The sequence below is a fragment of the Pygoscelis adeliae genome, unplaced genomic scaffold (assembly GCF_000699105.1).
Source record: "Pygoscelis adeliae isolate BGI_AS28 unplaced genomic scaffold, ASM69910v1 Scaffold315, whole genome shotgun sequence".
NCBI classification, from domain to species: domain Eukaryota; kingdom Metazoa; phylum Chordata; class Aves; order Sphenisciformes; family Spheniscidae; genus Pygoscelis; species Pygoscelis adeliae.
The window spans coordinates 829893-851454 of NW_008824865.1; the positions used below are offsets into that span (position 1 = coordinate 829893).

The 21562-nt window shown below is 38.0% G+C and overlaps 1 protein-coding gene across 1 annotated transcript in view; it reads left to right on the forward strand.

The window, feature by feature from the left end:
* The window catches only part of CPNE8 (copine VIII), a 147653-nt gene that overhangs the window by 35455 nt on the left and 90636 nt on the right, over nt 1–21562 (forward strand). Inside the window, exons 2-3 of the mRNA XM_009324392.1 lie at nt 6421–6461; nt 14413–14459. Of these exons, the coding sequence (XP_009322667.1) occupies nt 6421–6461; nt 14413–14459 (88 nt within the window). The remainder of the gene's footprint in view (nt 1–6420; nt 6462–14412; nt 14460–21562) is intronic.

The window sequence follows — 21562 nt, forward strand, 5'->3', positions numbered from 1 at the left end:
TCAGGAAGGGTCCCCCGGCGCGATCCTCCGCTTCGGAGTCCTTCGCCTCGGTGGCTTCGCTGAAATGGCGGGTACAAGAGTTTTAAAGAGTTGTTTCAGAAAAACTGTGCAAAACCAATCTGTATGTTTTATATGTTGTTACACATTAATGAAACACTGTATTAACTATACATTCCTAAAGAAATCAGATCTAAAATAGGACAGCATATCCATGGACTTGGATGGGCAGGGTGAAAGTAGCTGGAAAGGACCGGTGAGTTGACACTAGATTGAATAGGTCTTTCGACCACCAACAATACTTAGTGCCATGCCCCACGATACGTCACTAGTAGCTCAGAGCCAAAAACTGTTTACCTGCTCAGCCTTAGAAACATAGATGTAGATGGTTTGTTCTGTTGGTTTCAGATAATAATTGGGTTGGTATTGAAGCAGAGCTCAACCGGTTTGTGATATTCCTAAACCGATTCCTTTTATTTAAACTGGAACAGTCCAAGATTGTGTTCAGGTCTGCTTCATATGCAAGAGTATCTTTTCATAATCCAGTACTTCCTGTCTGTTTCCACAGAATTCCTGCAAAACTATTGCTATGTTTAAGTAAATAAACTTGGCAATTCCTTTGGGTTTTTTTAACCCCCAGGAGTAGTCGGCAGTTTTAATAGAAAACTTTCATCCTAAAACTGTTTGCGTACATCTAGCCAGAGAAGACTTTCTATGGGTTGTCATAAAACTTATGGAAGCACTGCTGGTCTAACCCTTCTCATTGCTTCTCCCTTTTTCCCTTAAGAGAATGGCTTCTGAACCAATATATGTTTAAATTGACAATGAAAGTTACTGGGAGGCTGAAAATTATTTCTTTGTCGTCTTGTGAACAAGAAGTCAATTACTTCTCCAAAGGTTATGAAGAGGTATTGTGGATGTTTTCTTAAGCTTGCACATCAGAGAGATGTTTGCTTTCTTCCCAGTCCTTCTAGTGCCCCAAAGAGTGGAGACAATCTGAACAGAAAGGAAGAGGTCATCCTAATTGCCTCTTAGTCAGGAGAGCCACCATTTTCTCGCCTGTGAGCCTTTCCTAAGAGAACCAGTTATTTTGACAAGAAGATAAAATTCTGAGAAATTGTCTAATCTGCTTTTAAGTCCAGGGCATTTTGAATCTAGAGATCTGGAGGCTAACTCCTTGCTTTTTATTGTCTTCTGACAGAATACAGGAGAGAGTAAATAGCTGGGGAAGGGTGACTACTTCACTAGCAGTACAACTGAAAAGTTGTTTGTGAAATTACTCTGCAAGAGGTCAAGTGGACTCTTCACTCAAGTAGGCTCTTTGGATCAAACGTCATCTTACCTAGGACTGACTGTTACAAGTCCAGTAATACCAGTTATGGCTGAGGGACAGTGACTACTAGGATGTAATGCAGTTATGTTTCAATTAGTAGTAGAATGGATACTGTTCTGCATAGTAAAAAGTGAAGAGATGCTGCTTATTTTTCAGGATCTTCCTTGAAAAAGGCATGTGGGCCCAGCATTAAGTGAGGGAAACAGAAATGCATTTGTTTAATGAACTGTTCAATGAGCTAGGGACAATTTCTCATCCCATGGACTGATACGAGTGTACCATGAGAAAAGTAGCATATACTTATATAAGACTACAATATATTGAAAATGCATGTTTTCTAAAAATTAAAAATAATTTTGTGCGGGTAACTAACTTTTGTGTTTGCAAACCACTGAGTGCTTTATTTTACAACAAAGGAATCTTTGCATGCACTTAAATGTAATCTAATGATGAAGAGAAACATAAAACCTTAACACCCAGAGAGATTCTGACAAATTGATCTGAAATAAACCACATTTTTATCATTAAGGATTTCAGAGCTGTTGAAAGCAATGTATAAATAAGTATTTTTCCAGTCATATGAACACAGTTGGTTTTTTTGTTTGTTTTGAAACTAGGGAAATAGATTTTAAACTATTCAATTCTATAGTTACTGTTGTCTGTTCTTCAGTGCCAGAATTCCGTCTTTTCTGAAGGGGGAATGGGATTTACTTCTGCTTAGCAGTTGGGTTTAACAAAGGGTTGCATTTAAAACAAAAAAATTACAGAGCAGGAAGTTCAGATATTGATCATTAAAATAAAGTCAAATTTGAAGCAAAGTATATGTGAGTAAATCTTACTTTTTAACGTAGGTCAGTCTTTGTCAACATATGTATAATGTATAGAGTATGTGAGATCGTACAAAGCAACATAGACTAATGATTTCTGTTTAGCAATCACTGCTAACTAGATCAGTCAATCTTGAAGTATCTGATTTATATATATGAGATATTTTTACATTAAACAGTACAAAAGACTTGACATTAGGAAGCATTTCTTTACCGAGAGGGTGGTCAAACACTGGAACAGGCTTCCTAGACAGGTGGCCGATGCCCCAAGCCTGTCAGTGTTTAAGAGGCATTTGGACAATGCCCTTAATAACATGCTTTAACTGACTTCAGGTCAGCCCTGAAGTGGTCAGGCAGTTGGACTAGATGATCGTTGTAGGTCCCTTCCAACTGAAATATTCTATTCTATTCTATTCTAAAACAATTTTTGAAGCAAAGCACTGGGCAGAAACTGTTATTTTGACAAATCTTTATGGAGTTCATGAAACTGTGTGAACGAGGTGATTCTGCAAGGCATAGCTAAATATGTTTTAACTTTTCTTATTTACTGATTACTTCCCCCCCCCCCCCGGGGAAATTGCTGTCATTATACAGAAAAATAAATCTTTATCCCAGCATTTCTAATCTGTCTTGTGCTTTCCAGTTTAGACTAACTAGGTATCATTGCCATGGCTCCTATTTGTTTGTTTCCCTTACTCATCTATGTTATTGCAACCATTTTGGAAGGTCCGCTCCAGAATGGGCAGGTGCAGAATGAATTCCTTCAGGATCTGTGATGGTAGAACAATGCTTTCTGCACAGATGTTCCTAGACTTCTTTGGTGTAGGTATTTGATGTGCATGTTTCTCCAGGTAAAAGCATATGTCTCCTTTTTTCTTCCTCATTAATGATAGCAATTCCTTCTCTTTTCTTTTTGCATTCTTTATCTGAAAGGCTTAATAGGCATAGAAAAAATATACTCACCATGTTTGGTCAAAATAGAAAAATATCTTGATACTTTGATTAGGAGGAAGAAACAGAAGTTTCAGATATTTCTGGTTTCTGAGTTTGTAAGCTTTCCTGGGACTGTTTTCTGAGACAAAATAGTGTACTACCAAAGCGAATGCTTTTCTCAGGAAAAAGGGAAAGAAATACACCCTGTATCACTCAGCCTGCGCAGAAAGTGCCATTGACTATTAAGGGGATAAAGACTGCATAAAGTTCCAGAAATACATCCAGTCTTCTTTCTCCTTTTGCTTTTAGCATTTCTTTTGTTTGTAGATTGTCCTATGCTTATGTGCCATGCAGTTTTCATATATTTAAAGGAGCACTTTGATTGTTTTTCCCCTAAAATGAAAGTGCACAAATGAAATTGAGCAGCCTCTTGAGCTGTTAAGTGATTTAGTGGACAAATCAGACTTTTTTTTGTTTTTCTGTTGGCACTAGTTCCTTCCGAAACTGGCTGCATTGCTTGAACAGCTTGTTAAGTTCTTATGTTGCTATGTTGGTTGGTTATTAGTGATTTGGAAGATCAGGCATGTCTGCAAACTTTGCTGAAGACATTGTTTATTTATGGTAAAATACGTGAAGGGTGGAATTGGGGGTATTACAAGCTGTATTAGTTCAAAACTGTGAAGGAATGAGACTTACTGACCTAAATTACAATGTTAAACTTTGGTATCTCAACCCTTACAATCCTGTCAGGGATACTGTTTATGTAGAAATGTTCTTAATTCAAGAAGTCCCTGAGCAGCTAATGGTTGGTGACCAGGAACATTCTCAGGAAGTATTAGAGATTCTTACCCTGTTCTTATGCTGTTCCCGTGGTGGCTACGGGATAGGTGTATCGGGATAGGCTGAACTTTACAGTACCTGGTATGGGCAGTCTTCATGTTCTTATGTATATGGGAAAACAGAGGAAGAAAACTTAAAAAGGAACAAAATAATAGTAGGAAATATTTAAAAAGCTCAAAGCACCTTAGCTTAGTATAAGAGTCATTAAAATGGTTTAATCTTAATCTGCAGTCACAAACACTAACATACCAATTATAAGGTCATTGCATAGTATTTATGCAGAGGAATTAAAATTGCTTGGAATCCTAATGGTGAGCATGGGAGGCCTATCACGAAATCTAAAGTACTATTTGTTTCATATAGCCCTAATTCTAGGTTTTTATAGCAATTCATTTTGGGATAATAAAAACAATTCCAGTTACCATGAATTAATGGCATATCTAGGTATGTATAATTAGAGAGGAATAGGAGGCAATTTTCATTTTGGATTGGCAATTCTGATATTGCAGAACTTACTGTACTGTCTTTTAAAGCAGTTTGTAGTGGTCATTGTCAAATACAGACTTGGAATCGCTGATTTTCCTGGGTTTGTTAATATTTCAATTTATATTTGCACATTTTTGGTTAAGATGGAATACAGTCTCTCTGAGTATAATTAAATGCATATATAAAAATCTCACTTCTGAACTGATTAGAGAAGTTCTGAAGAAGTAGCATGTGCAGACTTCAGGTTGATTCATAAATACTAATTTTAATCCTAGTGCCTACTTTGGCTAAAGTAAATAAAACCGATGTGCCCAACATTCTTTTAAAGCTGTTCTTGCTACTTGTTCTGAAATGTGGACTTGGCAGTACCTAAATTGGGAATACAGTATCTTTTCCTTGTTGAAGTCTGAGTGGACCGCTTAGAACACCCGTATTGAATAACATACTAGTTAATACACTTTCCAGCACTGTTCAATAGCACAAAAATAATGTAATTTAGATCTGAATGAGAGCAATAAATTATGACCTTTGAAGAGGCTGTACTAATTATAAAAAATAATAAGCTGTAAGGGATGTAAACTGGTTATTTAATCCTTCCTCTTGCTCCAGGGTAGGGTCAAAGAACTTATTAGGACTTGTAGCTACCTAACATATTCTTAAAGACCTTCAGTGGTGGAGATTTCACACCATGTCTGGCCACCTTTAACAATGAAAGATGGTAAAACAATGAAATAAAGTTCAACTTCTGCACCTGCAGTGCAGAAGATTCAAGTGAGGGTTAAACCTGTTCCTACATGCTCTGTCTACATGGAGATCAGCTTTGATTTGCAGCAGAGTTTTCCTCATAGATATATAGATATATTCTATAGAATTCTGATTATTTCTGCTTCCGCTGCACTCTGGTGGCTCCATGCCTGTCTTAGATTGCAAGAAATTGGAGTGCCCAAAACATTATTGCTTGAATTGAGCGTTTACCAGTATTATGAAGACCAGACAATTACTCTAAAGTGGCATTTTTGTTTATGTTTTTTTTTTGTTTATGTATTCCAGTATGCCTTTTTCCCAAAGGCACAAGATTCCTGACTTGCATTCAATCTGTGGTCTACTGTGATGTCTAGAACCATTTTTGACATAACTGCTGTATATCCAGCTATGCTGCATTTTTGCTGTTTGAAGTTTAATACCCAACTTAAACTACCTGCCTAAGTTTAATAGCTCTTTCTTGTCCCTGTTCAATGGCATCCTGTTTTCAGACCATTTTTCTAGTTTGTCAAGATAATTTAATTTTTTTTTATCTTATTTTAAATTTTTATTTTTGAATGATGAAATGTTGGTAACTATTCTGAGAACGGTTTTCTGGTCAGTCCTGATTCTCTAGACCTATTGTTAATTTGAGTCTCCTCATCTAGGTATGATTCTCAGTTGTCTAAAGTGTGGCTGCGATATTGGGACTGCATTGCATATCAAAGAAATTAGTTCTTACTACTTATTCCTGGGTATTTTGTAGATATTTAGAAAATTCCTAATTTTGGTGGATGTCCTGTGTATGTTTTAGTTCTCTTTAGCTTACTCATCCATGACAGATTCTTACAGATATTTCCTGATGGCTCTGAATTCTCATAGCCATTCTTTTAAGTAAAGTCTAAAGCTTTTGGGTTCAACTAGCAAGTTAATCTCTGGTAGACCTTTTGTGATTTAAAGGTATTTCTGTTCCTCATGTCCATTATATATATTTAATGTGCTTGTCATGTGTTGCTTTTCACTTCATGGTATTGGAGTATATGAGCCACAGTTTGCTCAAATCCAAAATGTAGAATAAAACGAAATGTAAGACGGCTCAAGTGTTAGTGCAGACTGACTTCGAGTAAATCTTACGTATTAGGAGGGCAGAAAACTAAGCTGTCTCTCGATCAAAATTGTTAAAAACATATATGCATTGATATCTGATTTGTATCTTTCACCATTTTTTATAAATAAGATTATTTTTATCTTTTTTTTTAACAGAAATCTTTTGGACAGAGATACATTTTCTAAATCTGATCCGAGTAAGTATATAACATTTTATTGTTTCTTCTCATCATATATTCCAAAAGTGTAAACACTGGATTAAAAATTAGGTTGGTGGTTTTCTTCATTGTCAGTTAGGTTTACATTGTCTTTCTGACAATTATTTAAAGTAATTAAGTTACAGTTTCTGTTATATGAACTGAAATTTTAAAGACTCTGAATTCCATATTGCTTTCCTGAGCTACATGGTCCCTTATTTAGCAGTCAGCCTACATTTTCCTAAAAGTAATAAATGCAGAAAAGGTTTGGTTGGGTTTTTTTTAAGTGTCTCTTTTTCTAGATCTCTTTCAAAGCTAGTAACCAAACTTCTAAATAAACTGGAAGCACTTGTTGCTGCTAGTACATAGTGTCCACTAATCTTAGAGTCAAATGCTGAAAAATAAAATTAAGTTAATTAGTCTCTGGGAAACACGACCTTTCCTGATCAAAAATAATATGATGGTTTATGAATTCATGTTTTCAGATATGTAAGATAGTGACACCCACTTTCCCCATAAGTTTTATTAAGTATGACTGGATCCCAAAAAACTCTCGTGCCTATGAATTTATATATCATGGGACTTTTGATTTAAAATCCATGACTATCTTCCTGTATCGGACACTTTATAAAACTTCTATCAAGGAACTGAGACCACAAAAGATTTCCTTTTTTTCTGATGGTGTTTAATCAAAGTGCTTTTGTAGTGTTAATTGACTAGTCCTTAGATTATGGTATCTTGGGGTCATGTTGTCTCCCCTACAACTCGCCATATCTTTTTATCTGTAAGTTAATTTTCTTTTTTCATTTTTTAAGCCTAGGCTTTTCTTCCATAGAATACCATGTATTGTGCTTACTGACATTGGAAATAACCTGAGATATATATACTTCTATCAAGTGTCTGGACATGTACCATGTCTTGGTGGGATATACTTGAATACTGAGTCATGTGACAGTATGAAACATTTGAGTACTTTTGTGAGAGTACATTTGTCTGTTCTTAACCAAAAGTTTCTTGAGAGACATTCCACAATAGACTTTTGATGGGAAAAGGTTCTACTTCCTGGGGAAAAGCTGCATGAAGTTAGGAGTACCTTTGACATTCCTAACCTATAAAACTTTTTTTTTGAAAAAGGAGACATAGGCAATACCACGCCTCTGGTGTAGGGAGATCATGCAAAAGCAGAACTGAGTGTCTTGCATATTACTAACTGTTTTTTAGTTGGCTAATGAAAACTTAGTTGTCTAGGTTAAGCAATTTTGAAGAGTGGTCAGTGACCTATTGCCCCTGATAGACTGAATTCAGAGATCTCTTTATTGAATCAAGGTGCCTTTCAACAAAAGTGATCAGGTGTCTAGTTTTTAAGCTCTATTATTATGAGGGACAAGTGCTTCAAGTTTTTATCAGATAGGGAACTGTATTAGGCATAAATTGCAGGGTTTGAGTAGCTGGGGACCGTGTCCTGTGTGGGAGGAGGGCATGACCCACCCTGTGGCTGTCACAGCTGGTTCCGGTCAGCTCAGAAAGCCGTGTGAGTAACCATTGCCTGTCAGAACTTTGTCAGCCAGGGGAGCACACAGTGCCCCCGCCCAAACATATTTTAGAAAAAAAGCGGCAGCAGCTACTGCCGGAGCCACACTTCTGAAGATATGCTGCTGGAGATGCATTCTTGAAAGGAGACACTCCATGCAAAAGGCAGTACACCTCTGAAGGGTCTGTGGCCTGTGGGCAGCACAAGCCGGGGCAGGTGGGCAAACCCAAGTGATCGGGGCTGGTGGGTGACCCATGCTGGGGAAGGGACACAAGGAAACAGAGTGTCAGGAAAACCTAAAGAAATCTTAATATCTATCTTTAAAATATTTCTGAGAAGTAAACTGGTGGTATTTTTTATGGATTCAAAGTATATGAAAATATTTTTTAAAGTGTCATAACCTTGCCTATCAATTCAAAACATGCTGCTTTCTTCCTTCTAGTAAATAGCTTATTTAAAGCACTCAAATTGGTGGTGTGCTTTAGAGATCTGGTCTCACGTTGTGAGTACCCAGTTCCGCTGCCAATCAGGCCTATCTGTCACAGGTTAGCAGTATAAAAACATGGAATACAGTAATACTGTCCTTGGTAAAGAGGGAAGGGGGAAACTGTTGGCTCTGGAAGTGCTCATACTGTATTTGCACTCAAGAAATTACTTGGCAAGGCAGCTTTGATTGTGGGTGCTCTCCAAATAGTGTACATTTAGTTTTAGTATTCTGCAGGTTTTTTTATTAGCCAATTTAGTTTGCTCCTAGTGTCCTTTAGTTGAGCACAGAGATATGTCCCTACTGTAAAAGTGAAAGGGGTAAGGGTGTAGTATAAAAAAGTGCTATTCTTTTCTGTAGTTGGAAGTATGGCAGGATAACTTTCCTCAGTGTCTGTCTGCTTGGACAAAGGCCGTTCTTAGGCTGGCCTGTATACAGTAACTTTATCCTGTTAGCTAAAAAAGGTGTCAAACCCAGCATCATACCACTTTCACAAGATCCACTTTTAGACCCACTGAATTTGCAACCATTAGATCTCATACAAGATAGAACCATGTAGAGTCACTCTGTATGTCGAGGTCTCATTGGATTTGACTAGGCCAATCCTAATATGCTTTTCAAACTCCAATGCAGTTATCTAGGGATCATACTGATAGTGAAAATCCGATTTTATCCTCTTGGTCTTTTTCTCAGAGAGGGACACACGTGGATATAGTTGACTCCCATGTCAACATAAACAGCCTTCTCCTGAAATTAAAAAGGATTTCTCCCATTCTCGTAGGAGGTTTGCTTAGCCTTTTTTGATACTGTAATTGCTACTCAGTATTTATTCCAATTCCAACCACTTCCCTGCAATCTAGAATATTCATGCCAAGAGGAAGCTGGCACTTTGCCTCCCTAGAGGCAAGTTACAGAAATAATGTAGAGATATTAGATATAGATGGGACAGACTTGGATAGCTCTTGTTCATGAAGTATTTTAAACAATACTGAAGTCTTTCACTGACAGTGTTTTCTCCTCAGTGGAGTCAAAGCAAGTCATATATATTGATTTACTATAGCATTTGGACCATTCTGGTCTTCCAGTTTGGAGACTGTTTTTTCTAGGAATATTTTTGAGAAAACCCTTTTTTTTTTAATTTTCTTGGAGAGAATGAGCTAAAGCAGTGCTTCCCTGATGAGGCAGGGATAAGACCTGCAAAGGTCTTATCCCTACAGATTAATGAATTTGGCATGTTTCTATGTCTAATGACAGTTAGGCAGAGTATTTTTTTTCCCATGCACTGGCTAGCCAAACTGAGCCACTGTGCAGCTGTGGTGGCAGCACCATGGTCAGGATGGAATATCCTCTTGTGGAGCCCTGTGACTCCTGAGTATGATAATAGAAAGAGTCTGATATGAAAAATTGGACAGGTAAAAACTCTTCGCCTGGATGATCTCCCCATGGAAGATAGTAACAATGAGAAGAATCTCATGACAGCTGGGACAAAGGGACCTTCAGGAAGCTCTGCCTAGAAGGCATAGAAGCTGGTCAGTGAAGAGTAATGGGGAGCCCCTGCTAGAACTGGGTGCAGGATCATGGAAAGATTTAGGTAGCATGGGGAAAAGGCCAACTTTATTGTGGCTAAGACTTCCTTGAAAGGGAATAGGTATGTTGTTATGTTTGGGAAAACTGAGGTGGGCACTTTGGATGTAACAGTAGTTGCCAGGCTAAAGGATAAGCATATATGCATTGAATGAGAAAGGACCGGAGTAGGGTAAGGGAGGCTGTCATGGTTTAACATCAGCCAGCAACTGAGCACCACACAGCCGCTCGCTCACTCTCTCCCCTCCGCTGAGATAAAAACAGTTCAATAATTGAAATAAAATAATAATAATAAAAGAATATACAAAGCAAGTGATACACAATGCAGTTGCTCACCACCTGCCGATGGATGCCCAGCCAGTCCCCGAGCAGTGGCCCCCCTGGCCAGCTTTCCCCTAATTTATGTACTGAGCATGATGTCACATGGTATGGAATGTTTCTTTGGCCAGTTGGGGTCAGCTGTCCTGGCTGTGCCCCCTCCCAGCTTCTTGTGCCCCTCCAACCTTCTCAGTTGGTAGAGCATGGGAAGCTGAAAAGTCCTTGGCTAGTGTAAGCACTGCTCAGCAACAACTAAAAAATCAGTGTGTTATCAACATTATTCTCATGCTAAATCCAAAACCCAGCACTGTACCAGCTACTAGGAAGGAAATTAACTCTATCCCAGCTGAAACCAGGACAGAGGCCCAAACTATCTGGGAAAATAAGAAGGTGCAGACTATATTATTTTGGGGCCTGAATCTACAACTGAGTGATAACTGTTGACTCTTCCACCCTCTTCTTCGTTGCAAGATTTCATTAAATTTACCTTGAATCTGACACTGAGGTGTCAGTGTCCAGAGTTAAAAATTACTAAATGTTAATGTTTCTGACTATAGGTATGGATGTATCTTCCCTTGGAAGAGCTCATATGGCAAAGCCTTCCAAAAGGGTTTCTCAGCCAACTTCCTTGTAAGGGTATGTTACTCTTCATCAGTGCGCTGCTTTGAACTTCCTCATTGCTCCCTCAGTTTTCCAGATTACAAGAACTGGTTGTTCAGCTCCATCTTAGGATATGGTTATGATATGTTGGCTTTTGATACTTAAGAATTTCCTGTTTATCCCACTTTATTCCTTCCCCTCCCACATGACAATGCTATTAACTATTTTCTGCTTAAAAAAAAATAAAAATTGGTTGCTTCATGAAGCCTTAGATCTCTGGTTTGAGCAGTTCAAGTGCTTTAGATCAGCTTCAACATATTTATCTGTATTTCTCCAGTTGGGTATGACTTTGAGGAAGTTTTTGAGGGATTATTGTAATTAGTGTGATATCAGGGCCTTTATAAAACTGTCTTTCTGAGAGCTTTTAAGGATAGTGAATCTTACCGCTGATGGAGACCAGTATCATGGACGGTTTCCTGAAAATTTCGGGGGTGAGTTTTAGAGGAAAGGTAGAAGTTTTTAAATTATTCTAAATTTGCAAAGTATTTATCAGAAAGTCTGGAATGTATGTCTTTTCTATAGCTTTCATTAGGAAAACGAAATGACTTTTTTTTGAAATGTCAGTTTGAGATCCAGATGTATGTATCACTGTCAAACTTGCACCTTCTACTTATAATAAAATAAATATTACATGAGATGATTATTAGTCTATATCGTCATTATATTTAAAGTACCTGTCACATCTGCAGCCTAGATAAATATCAGAAAATTGCTAGTCATACTACCAATTCTTAGCTCTTTTCTCCTCATTTAAGGTTTTATATAAAAGATTCTTAAACTAGAGAGGTGGTCCCACTCCTGGGATATACCTTTAGAAGCACTGGGGAGGTAGTGGAGTGGAATAGAAGTCTACTAATGCCTCAGTAATGAAAAGGTGAGAATGATAGCATTGCTTGCTATAAGTCCTCCAAAGATAAAAAAAACAAGTGATAGTAAACTGACTATGAAGAAACTGAATTTGGAAACTAGGATTCTAACAGACAGACAGGTGTGAGCAGCCTTCCAAAAAGTAGGAATAGAGTAAGAGACTGAATTAGTTTTAAGGTGGAGGTTTACACCTGTTTTTTAAGCCTTTTATATTGTGTGACTCCCATCTCATCAACCATGGCAGGAGACTAAAATTATCCTACAGTAATCTTTTTTAGTCTTTTTGTTCGTAGCTGTTCTTTTATTTGGCTTCATAAACTAGGGAGATAAGGTAGTGCCAGAATGTTTCTTTTCTGAAAATTTGACGGTAGTGGATATTTTACAGTTGTATTGTTGCCTTCTTCTCCTCAATATTAAATCTCTCATTTTTTAATATTCTTTTTGTTCCACAGCTGCAATGCACAACTGTTACTTGATTTACTGTATTAACACTAATACACAGGGCAGGATGTAGTACAAAAAATAAAGCAGCAAATCGATAGTGAAAAAAGATTATGTTTAAGAAAAATCTGGACAATACAAATATCTAAATAGCAGAAGTGCACATTATCTGTAAAGACTGGCTTTTCCTCTGAATGAATTTCAGTTCTGTTCTCAACTGGGGTTATAGGTATGAGAAATTTCTAATTGAAAACTTAGATGTAAGCTCTTGGCAAAATGGACAAAATCCACAATTATATCTGCTTTTGAAATTAGTAAGACATTTGCATTCTTGGAAACCATACTGAAGATTGGAAAATATTCATTATTGCAGAACCAGTAACATTAGTTTAAAAAATAGTTTCCAATGGGAAAGTGAAAGGAATATTTGTGAGAGCCTACCTGATTCTATATTAGCAGTAGGGGTATTTCCAGAGAATATGTTTTCGCTTGTTTTTGTCTATGGAAACATCCTTTGACAACATTTCCTTCTTCTCCCAGGGTTACCTTGGCACAGATCTTACTAGATGCAAAGGTTAGTCAGAAGTTCAGTAACCTTCAGACACTTCTGTAGCTGATTCCATAGCTTACATTTCACTCTGTTTTCTCACATTTTCCCACTTAACTTCATTCTTCACATAATATAGTTCAGCAATCTACTTCAGAGTGTGCTGTAAAAATAGGCTTGTTGGTTTGGATTCATCCTACTAGAAGCAGGAACCAAAGCTAGGAGCATGCCCAAGGTTTCATTTAGAGTAAATGGAGAAAGACCGACATCTCCAGAGAATGATTTTGAAATTTTTTGTAAAAGCTTTTTTTCTTCTACAAGACATCTTATTTGAAAAAAAAGTTGAATTGTGTTAACTTTTAACTTACATGTGAGCTAAAATATTGAACTTGCTTTTTTCTGGTCTTCCTGTTATTTGCTACTGCCTAATGGGATTTTTTTTTTTTGGTGTGGAGCAAATACCTTTCAAGTAAGAAGAAAATGTAGTTTGAAGCTTGACTTAATTTCTGCTTTGGTCTGTTGATGATTCTGACTTCACTGAGAACAAAACCAGGCTTCTACCTTTATTGTTCAAGGCTGCAACCCAAAACAGTATTATTTTTAACCTTCTGCTGGAAAACAGTGATCAGCACAGGAGAAGAATTTGTCAGGAAAAAAGTGTTCAAATATCTGTATTTCCATTGTTTAGAAAAGGGTTGTAGTGGAGTTTCCAGTAAAAATTGCTTTATGGTTGTTAGCTGCAACTAGTTCAAGACTGTAGAAAATAAAGTTTATAGTACTCCTTCAGTGCAAATTATTTGTACTTATAATAGTGTTTAAACGTCCTGATTATAATCACTGTGCCTCTGTCACCAGTCCCTGTGATGGACCCTGCAGATTAATGTGTAGTGGGTTCTGTACTGGAAAAACAGATCTATAAGGAGAGTGACGCCTGTGGGATTATGCTGCTTGGTCTTTCAAAAACAGCTTAGGTCGACAAACTTCATTGATTCGGAAGGATGCATATGCAAGATACCTAAATATATATAGATAATTTGAAGCAGAATTAAGGAAGAAAACCTGAGAAGTTATTTTTTCCCTTTTTCCACTTTTATTTCCCCTGTCTTTTTTCCCAGTAGGGTCCTCATTTGTTTTTATTTTAATTCTCTCATCTCTTGAAGGAAGCTTAATTTAGGGTAATTATGCATTAGATTAGCTAGGGTAGCCAGACCATCCACATTTAATGAAGACCTGCTTTTATCCAATTTTACTGCTAAGGATTGTCAAGTGATTTGCTGGAGGTCAAGCGTAAGTGTTGCCTCCCGTTTTAGAACCACCCTATTTATTAGCTCATTGCTGCAACAACTAGACCATATTGTCGCCAATCTGGTCAGGCATACTGAAAACTGAGGGAAAACATATTACTATTTGATTGTCCTAGTTACTCATTTCAGCAGCACAACAGACTACAACATTGGTTCACTTAATTTAAGAAAATGTTAAATTCTGAAAATGACCAAACATTTTTTTCTTTTTACAGTCTGTGTTTTGTACACACAAGCCATTGGAAACAAAGAATGGAGAGAGGTAAGGTACATGTTCATAGATGTATAAACTTCTTGAGTATACTTAAGGCTCATCATTTGCCCTGGCAGAAAAGGGCGTGTTGTAACCTCCTGAATGCCATGCTAAACAAGGGGAGTCCTATGTACCAGTAAACACTTAAAACCTAGTCACATTAACCTCAGTTTCCATATCTGTATTGCATATTTCCATCAAAAGGGAAAACAAAATTAGAGAAAATAAATGAGTTTCCTGTTTTACAGTCTCCCTGAGATAAATGAAATCAAACTTAGCTATCAATCTGGACAAGGTTTGTGGATATCAAGAGAGGAAGACACTCAAAGAGTATAAGGTCTATGGAAGGTTTCAACTGTGGTGATGGTCAGTGTCAGCAAAACTAGCCTGTAGTTGTGGTAGAGATCTACTTTTCCTGTGCAGTGTTTGGGAGAAGTTAGGTGCTGCTGAATAGAGTATACACCAGGCAACAAGGGAGGGAGGGTATTATGCATAGGTTGGACTATGGCTTCTTAACCTATCAGTGTAAACACTGGAGAGAGAGGTCTTAAGAAACTAAATCAAGTACCTCTAAATTAGATATCTACAGCAGATCAACATTTATAGCCTGGAACTGTCTCCTTGTATTTAGTCATCTAATTTTTCTCCTTTGATGTTATTCTTTGAAAGAGTTGACAGTGTTGGGGGAAGGGTGGTCATCTTTCCTTTCTACTGATAAAATGCACTGTTTAGCTGCCTTTCAGAGAGGATTGATGGAACTGTTCTTCACTGTAGGTGGGCCGCTGTGTGGCCATACGTTCTAAGAATAGAGCCAAGAGAGGAATGAACTATCTTACTATTTTTCCCTGTAAAAGAGAGGACATCTGATGTTCTTGTTTTCAGAACTGATATTTTATGTGATTACTACTGTGTAAAAATTCCAGTGGAGGGGCCAGGGACACAGGAACCAGACCTCTTCCCTTATATTTGGTGTCCTTGCCAGTTGGCTGGAGAAACATATTTTCTGCTTTGCTCAAACATCGTGGATGTGGGTTTCAGTCTTGCCGAGATTAGAGAATTGAATTTGTCTCCTGCTTTGAGAAAAGCTCATGTAACTGGGCAATACATGAAACATTGTACCTATTTCATTTATAGTTTTTAGTTAAATTGCTGCTCTCTCTTGTTCTGAACTGTGTACTAGACATCCTCTCAGTATACCTGAGAATCATATTCCTCTGATGATTTGTGTGAAGACATGCCAGTTTGAGGACCCTAAATGGGAATTCACTAATCTTAATTAAATTGGCAGAAGTAGTGGACATACACAGAGCTCTAAATGTCTGGATAGCTAACTCTGAAAACAGAGGAGTCTTCAGGCATTCAGGTGACTAGGTGGCTTGGTGCGGTTTGGTGGTCAAGCCTCGATCATCACTAAAGCATTCAGATCCTTTTCTGGTCTAGGGTTAAAAGGATTTTGTCAGAAATTCTGGCTTTTATTGTTGTCTAAGGTTCATATGTAATTTTGTGGAATTTTCATACTTCTCTGGTGTAACTGTTTGTCGTGGTTTAACCTCAGTCGGCAACTGAGCACCACGCAGCCGCTCGCTCACTCCCCCCCACCCGGTGGGATGGGGGAGAGAATTGGAAAAGCACAAGTGAGAAAAACTCGTGGGTTGAGATAAAAACAGTTTAATAATTGAAATAAAATGATAATAATAATAATAATATAATAATAATAATAATAATAATACACAAAGCAAGTGATGCACAGTACAATTGCTCACCACCTGCCGACTGATGCCCAGCCAGTCCTCGAGCAGCGGCCCCCCCTGCCCCCCGGCCAGCTTCCCCAGTTTATGTACTGAGCGTGACGTCACATGGTATGGAATGTTTCTTTGGCCAGTTTGGCTGTGCCCCCTCCCAGCTTCTTGTGCACCTCCAGCCTTCTCAGTCGGTAGAGCATGGGAAGCTGAAAAGTCCTTGACTAGTGTAAGCACTGCTCAGCAACAACTAAAACATCAGTGTGTATCGACATTATTCTCATGCTAAACCCAAAACCCAGCACTGTACCAGCTGCTAGGAAGGAAATTAACTCTATCCCAGCCAAAACCAGGACACTGTTAAAATAAGTGTTAACCATTTTTAATATCATAATTGTCCTGATGGTAAAATTATAACATTATCATCTTACTTAGAAAATGTTCCATGTGCTTGTTTTGAGGTGATCTAGGAGATTGTCGATGGAAAAATTCCATCTGCTCTTCATTTTAACAGATCCAGGTTTGTAAAGGTTGAGGTTTGTCACCACCTTATAGCTTTGTATTGCCTTCTGCCATTTTATCTCCCTGACCAAAGCAAAACCACCTGAACAGGGCAGCATGCAACGTTATTGCTTGTATTGCATCTTCATACTGATTAGAGAGTATCTTGGCTAGGTGATGCACTTTGACATGTGCTTATGGTATGTATCAGTTTAGGAACTACAGGGATTAAAACAGACTTTTCCACGGCCGTTGCTAGAAAATCTTGTGGGTTTTTTTTTTCTTTTAAGACATTATTATCTCTATCTTGTCTATCAGGAGAAGGTCTAGGTATAGGTATTTACAACTCAGTTGACTGTTTAAACTATTTATAGTTAATGGAAAAAGATAACATCCTGGGGGCAGTTCATCAGACCTAATTTAGATGTCTGCATTAGGTCAGATGAATCATTCTTTAGAAATGCCTCCAAGTGATGATCAAAAAACTACACTTTTGACTATGTCAGATGTAAAGTTCAGTGAGTAGAATCCCATTCCTAGTAGCTGTTACGACAGTCAAAATTCAGAGGTTGGCATGATAGAGGGTCTGAGTCAAGATTGCATTTTTTATGTTGTGGTGTGTTATATTTATACCAGTGGTAAAAAATAAGGTGGTAGGTAGAAGATTAGTTGATATATACATTCGATGGGTAATCTCATATCCTTATTTTTGTGCTTTTTCTGCCTGCAGTGGTGAATGTGCTAATACTGTGTTTTTCAATAAAATTCTGTGTATGTGTCCATTTTGTTGCATTTAAACACTTACTTTACTAGCTTGTAGAGGTGGAAGTCACCTGGAACTGTTTAGAGAAGACAAAACTGAGACAAATAATAAGCCCCTGATGCTCTATGTAAACATTAAAGAATGGTGTTCAGTCATGGCAACATACTTCACCTTGCTTCTGTTCCATATCCTTTTATGCATAGTTCTCTCCTTCTTTTGCCTAATTACTTCCTTTTGAACACTGCAGAAAATGCTTGGGGATTATAAACACAGTAAATCATTTCATAATCTCCATAATTTCCCTAGCACTCTATTCTAGCTGTATGCTTTTTTCCCCCTTCAGCTAAGCTATTTGGATGAATTCAATACAATAGTTAAATCAAACCCTTCGTTTAATGAAGGGTAGAAGTCTTCTGGGCACTGACTCCTGTTTGCCTGTGGTAGAGATTCCAGTGTTTTTACCCAGTGTTATTCTTGCACACCAAATCCTCAGCAAAGAATTAAAATGTTTTGTTCTCAATTTAATAGGGTGTTGTTTTTCAAAGCAGTTTCCCTGTTTTCACTTACAGTGTGATCATCAGGTATTTCAATTGATATAATTTGCAACAAATGCATCATCAGAATCTGAGCTTTGGTTTTAAAATATTTACTTCCCCTTACTTTGTGAGGACACATTTGAAATGTGGCTAAGTTTAACTTACTGTTATCTACAGAAGCCTTAAATAATACATTGAAAGAATCTGAATTTCTTCTTTTCGAAGAGAGCATTAATTCTGAAAACAAGACAGAGCACTTCAAAGGTGAATGTTAAATAAATAATAGACATTGTAAAATACTCAACCAACTGCAGTTTTACTGGCAATATCCACTAATGGTAAGTGTTAAGGAACTGGCTACGGAGCGAGGCTCTGAGCCTCTGGTCCGTCTCCTGTAAGAATGCATTGGATGCAAATTAAATTTGTATACCTGTATACTGAGAGAACAGTCTGGAAGTCTGTTCTCTTACTGGTTCTCATCATGCTGATTTCCAGCTTCATGAGCTTCCAAATGTTACTTTACATCCTCAGTAAATTTCCATTGTGTCTTCTAAAATTGTTCATGACTTCCCATTCTTTAAGCCTTCCAGTTCATTAATTCTGTTTACCTTTTTTTTTTAATCTGGAGTAAATATGCTGGAGACAAGAAAAAGCATCTTTTTTGACTGAGTTATCAAATTGAGAGAGAAGGCAGTTAGGTAAGGTTGTAGTGGAATCCCAAGATAGCAAAGGTGATCAGTTTGTAAGGAAATTAAAAAATACTGTCATGAGCGTACCTAGTCGCTCTACTGTATGGTTTATCAACAGAAAGACTTCTCCATTTATGTGCTCACATTGCTTATTCAGCCATCCTAACTTCTGTATTAAGTTAGCTATTACTTTTTTCCCTCATGTGCATATAGTGTTTCATTCATCCATATGGAATGTCATCTGCCATTTTATTGTCTGATCACTCAGTATGAATAGTGTTGTTCTTCAAAGTTGCCTTTTATATATTTATCCTGTTTAATTCTGTAAAAATCTATTTGTTTTGTAACTTTATGTTTTTCAGTCCCTGCTCCAGATCATTTAGGCATGTATGGTACGCATGGGTCCATCCATGGACATCCAAGTCCATAGAAACTTGTTTGAGACCTTGCAGGGAGTTTTCATCCAGCAAATTGACTGCTTACTCATACATTTTCTTTCTTATCTACTAATAAATCAATAAATTATTGTAATAATAAAAATAATTAGTAAATTATAATTAATGATAATTAACTTATGACATTAATTGATCTCCAAGATACAAATATCTTCCCCTTCTATCATAAGATATTAGATAATGGTGCTCCCCAGGGCTCAGTTTTGGGGCTGGTCTTGTTCAATATCTTTATCAATGATCTGGACGAGGGGATCGAGTGCACCCTCAGTAAGTTTACAGACGACACCAAGTTGGGCGGCAGTGTTGATCTGCTCGAGGGTAGGAAGGCTCTGCAGAGGGACCTGGACAGGCTGGATCGATGGGCCGAGGCCAACTGTATGAGGTTCAATAAGGCCAAGAGCTGGGTCCTGCACTTGGGTCACAACAACCCCATGCAGCGCTACAGGCTTGGGGAAGAGTGGCTGGAAAGCTGCCTGGCGGAAAAGGGCCTGGGGGTGCTGGTTGAGAGCCGGCTGAACATGAGCCGGCAGTGTGCCCAGGCGGCCAAGAAGGCCAGTAGCATCCTGGCCTGTACCAGAAATAGTGTGGCCAGCAGGAGTAGGGAAGTGATCGTGCCCCTGTACTCGGCACTGGTGAGGCCACACCTCGAATACTGTGTTCAGTTTTGGGCCCCTCACTACAAGAAGGACATCGAGGTGCTGGAGCATGTCCAGAGAAGGGCAACGAGGCTGGTGAGGGGTCTGGAGAACAAGCCTTATGAGGAGCGGCTGAGGGAGCTGGGGTTGTTTAGCCTGGAGAAAAGGAGGCTGAGGGGAGACCTCATTGCTCTCTACAACTACCTGAAAGGAGGTTGTAGCGAGGTGGGTGTCGGTCTCTTCTCCCAAGTAACTGGCGAAAGGACGAGAGGAAATGGCCTCAAGTTGCGCCAGGGGAGGTTTAGATTGGACATGAGGAAAAATTTCTTCACCAAAAGGGTTGTCAAGCACTGGAACAGGCTGCCCAGAGAACTGGTTGAGTCGCCATCCCTGGAGGTATTTAAAAGACTTGGGGACATGGTTTAGTGGTGGACTTGGCAGTGTTAGGTTTACAGTTGGACTTTGTGATCTTAAAAGTCTTTTCCAACCTAATTGATTCTATGATAACCTGACTGATTTTGTTCAAAGTGGACACTTGGTCACGTGTCTAGTAGTAAGCATTTCACTGCAGGATCTACCAATTTGATTACCGTTTGAACTGTAATAAGACATGCTTTTGAGTGTCCTTTGTAGATTTTTGAAGGCTGCCTTAATGAAAATGACAAAGGCTAGACATTTTATAGTTGACATTTATTGGGATTTAGATTTTGGGTTTTTTAGAGTACTGGTGAAGTTTCTTTGGAACAATAGCTTGTATCTTCTTTAGCAGAGGGACATGGCATAAATAGGACAGTAGTTTGTATCAGATTAGTAGAAAAAGTTTCAGTACAAGGAAGCAAAGGATGGAGAGTATGGAAGAAGCCTATACTGTCCCAGTTGTGAAGAAAGAATAAATTTTCCTGTTGCATGATATTCAGTTTACTGGAAAGCTTTCTCTGGCAGATTTCTCAAAGGAATCAACTGTTTGAGGGAATTAAGACAGTTGGAATAAAAGAACGTCATCTTTTCAAGGAAGTCATGTTTCCTTTCAAAGGAGATAGTTAATGGAAAAAAGCCCAAAGCACAGAAAAGTGAGGAATCCTTTCTGGTTTTTATATTCTTATGATTGTATGACCATCAGTTAAAAAGGGCTATGTAGAAATCACCATCATGTGTACATGCAGTATACAGATTTCATGAGTGCCTGCATGCATATTAGAGGAATGTTGTGGTTTTTCTGATGATTAGTATGAGTTTATATATTAAAAACATTATTCTTCCTTTGGGACAAACACACTGCAGGACATTTTATGACTATGGTTTTTCTAGAGTGTGGTTGGCAGTTGTGAATTTTTTGTTTGTTTCCTTGTAAACTCTGTAATTCTGATTATTTGAGACTATTAATCATTATTATAACAGGGTCATTTTATTGGTATTGCATTTCTTTCTCCACAATTCAAGTTTCTTATTTGTTCTGTTCACATGTAGTGAAGCTAGATTACAGAGTCTGAGAAGAGGATTATCTTTTGTTGTGTGTTCTATGTACCATTTTGTGCAGTGAGCTTCCAATGGAGAATGTCATCTGGAGCTTCCTAAAGAATTTTCAAAAGCCATTTAGATCAGAGCCAAGAACCTAGTGATAGGTCAAACCATTTTTTAGTTCTTTAGTTTCCTAGAATTGTAACAGAATACTAAGTTCTGACTGTTCACCTTTCAAGAAAGATGTTTAAAAGACAAAAGACTAGAGATAAAAGTAATGAATTATTAAAAGATTAAATAACATATGCTACACTGAAAAACTTAAGCTCAAATTAT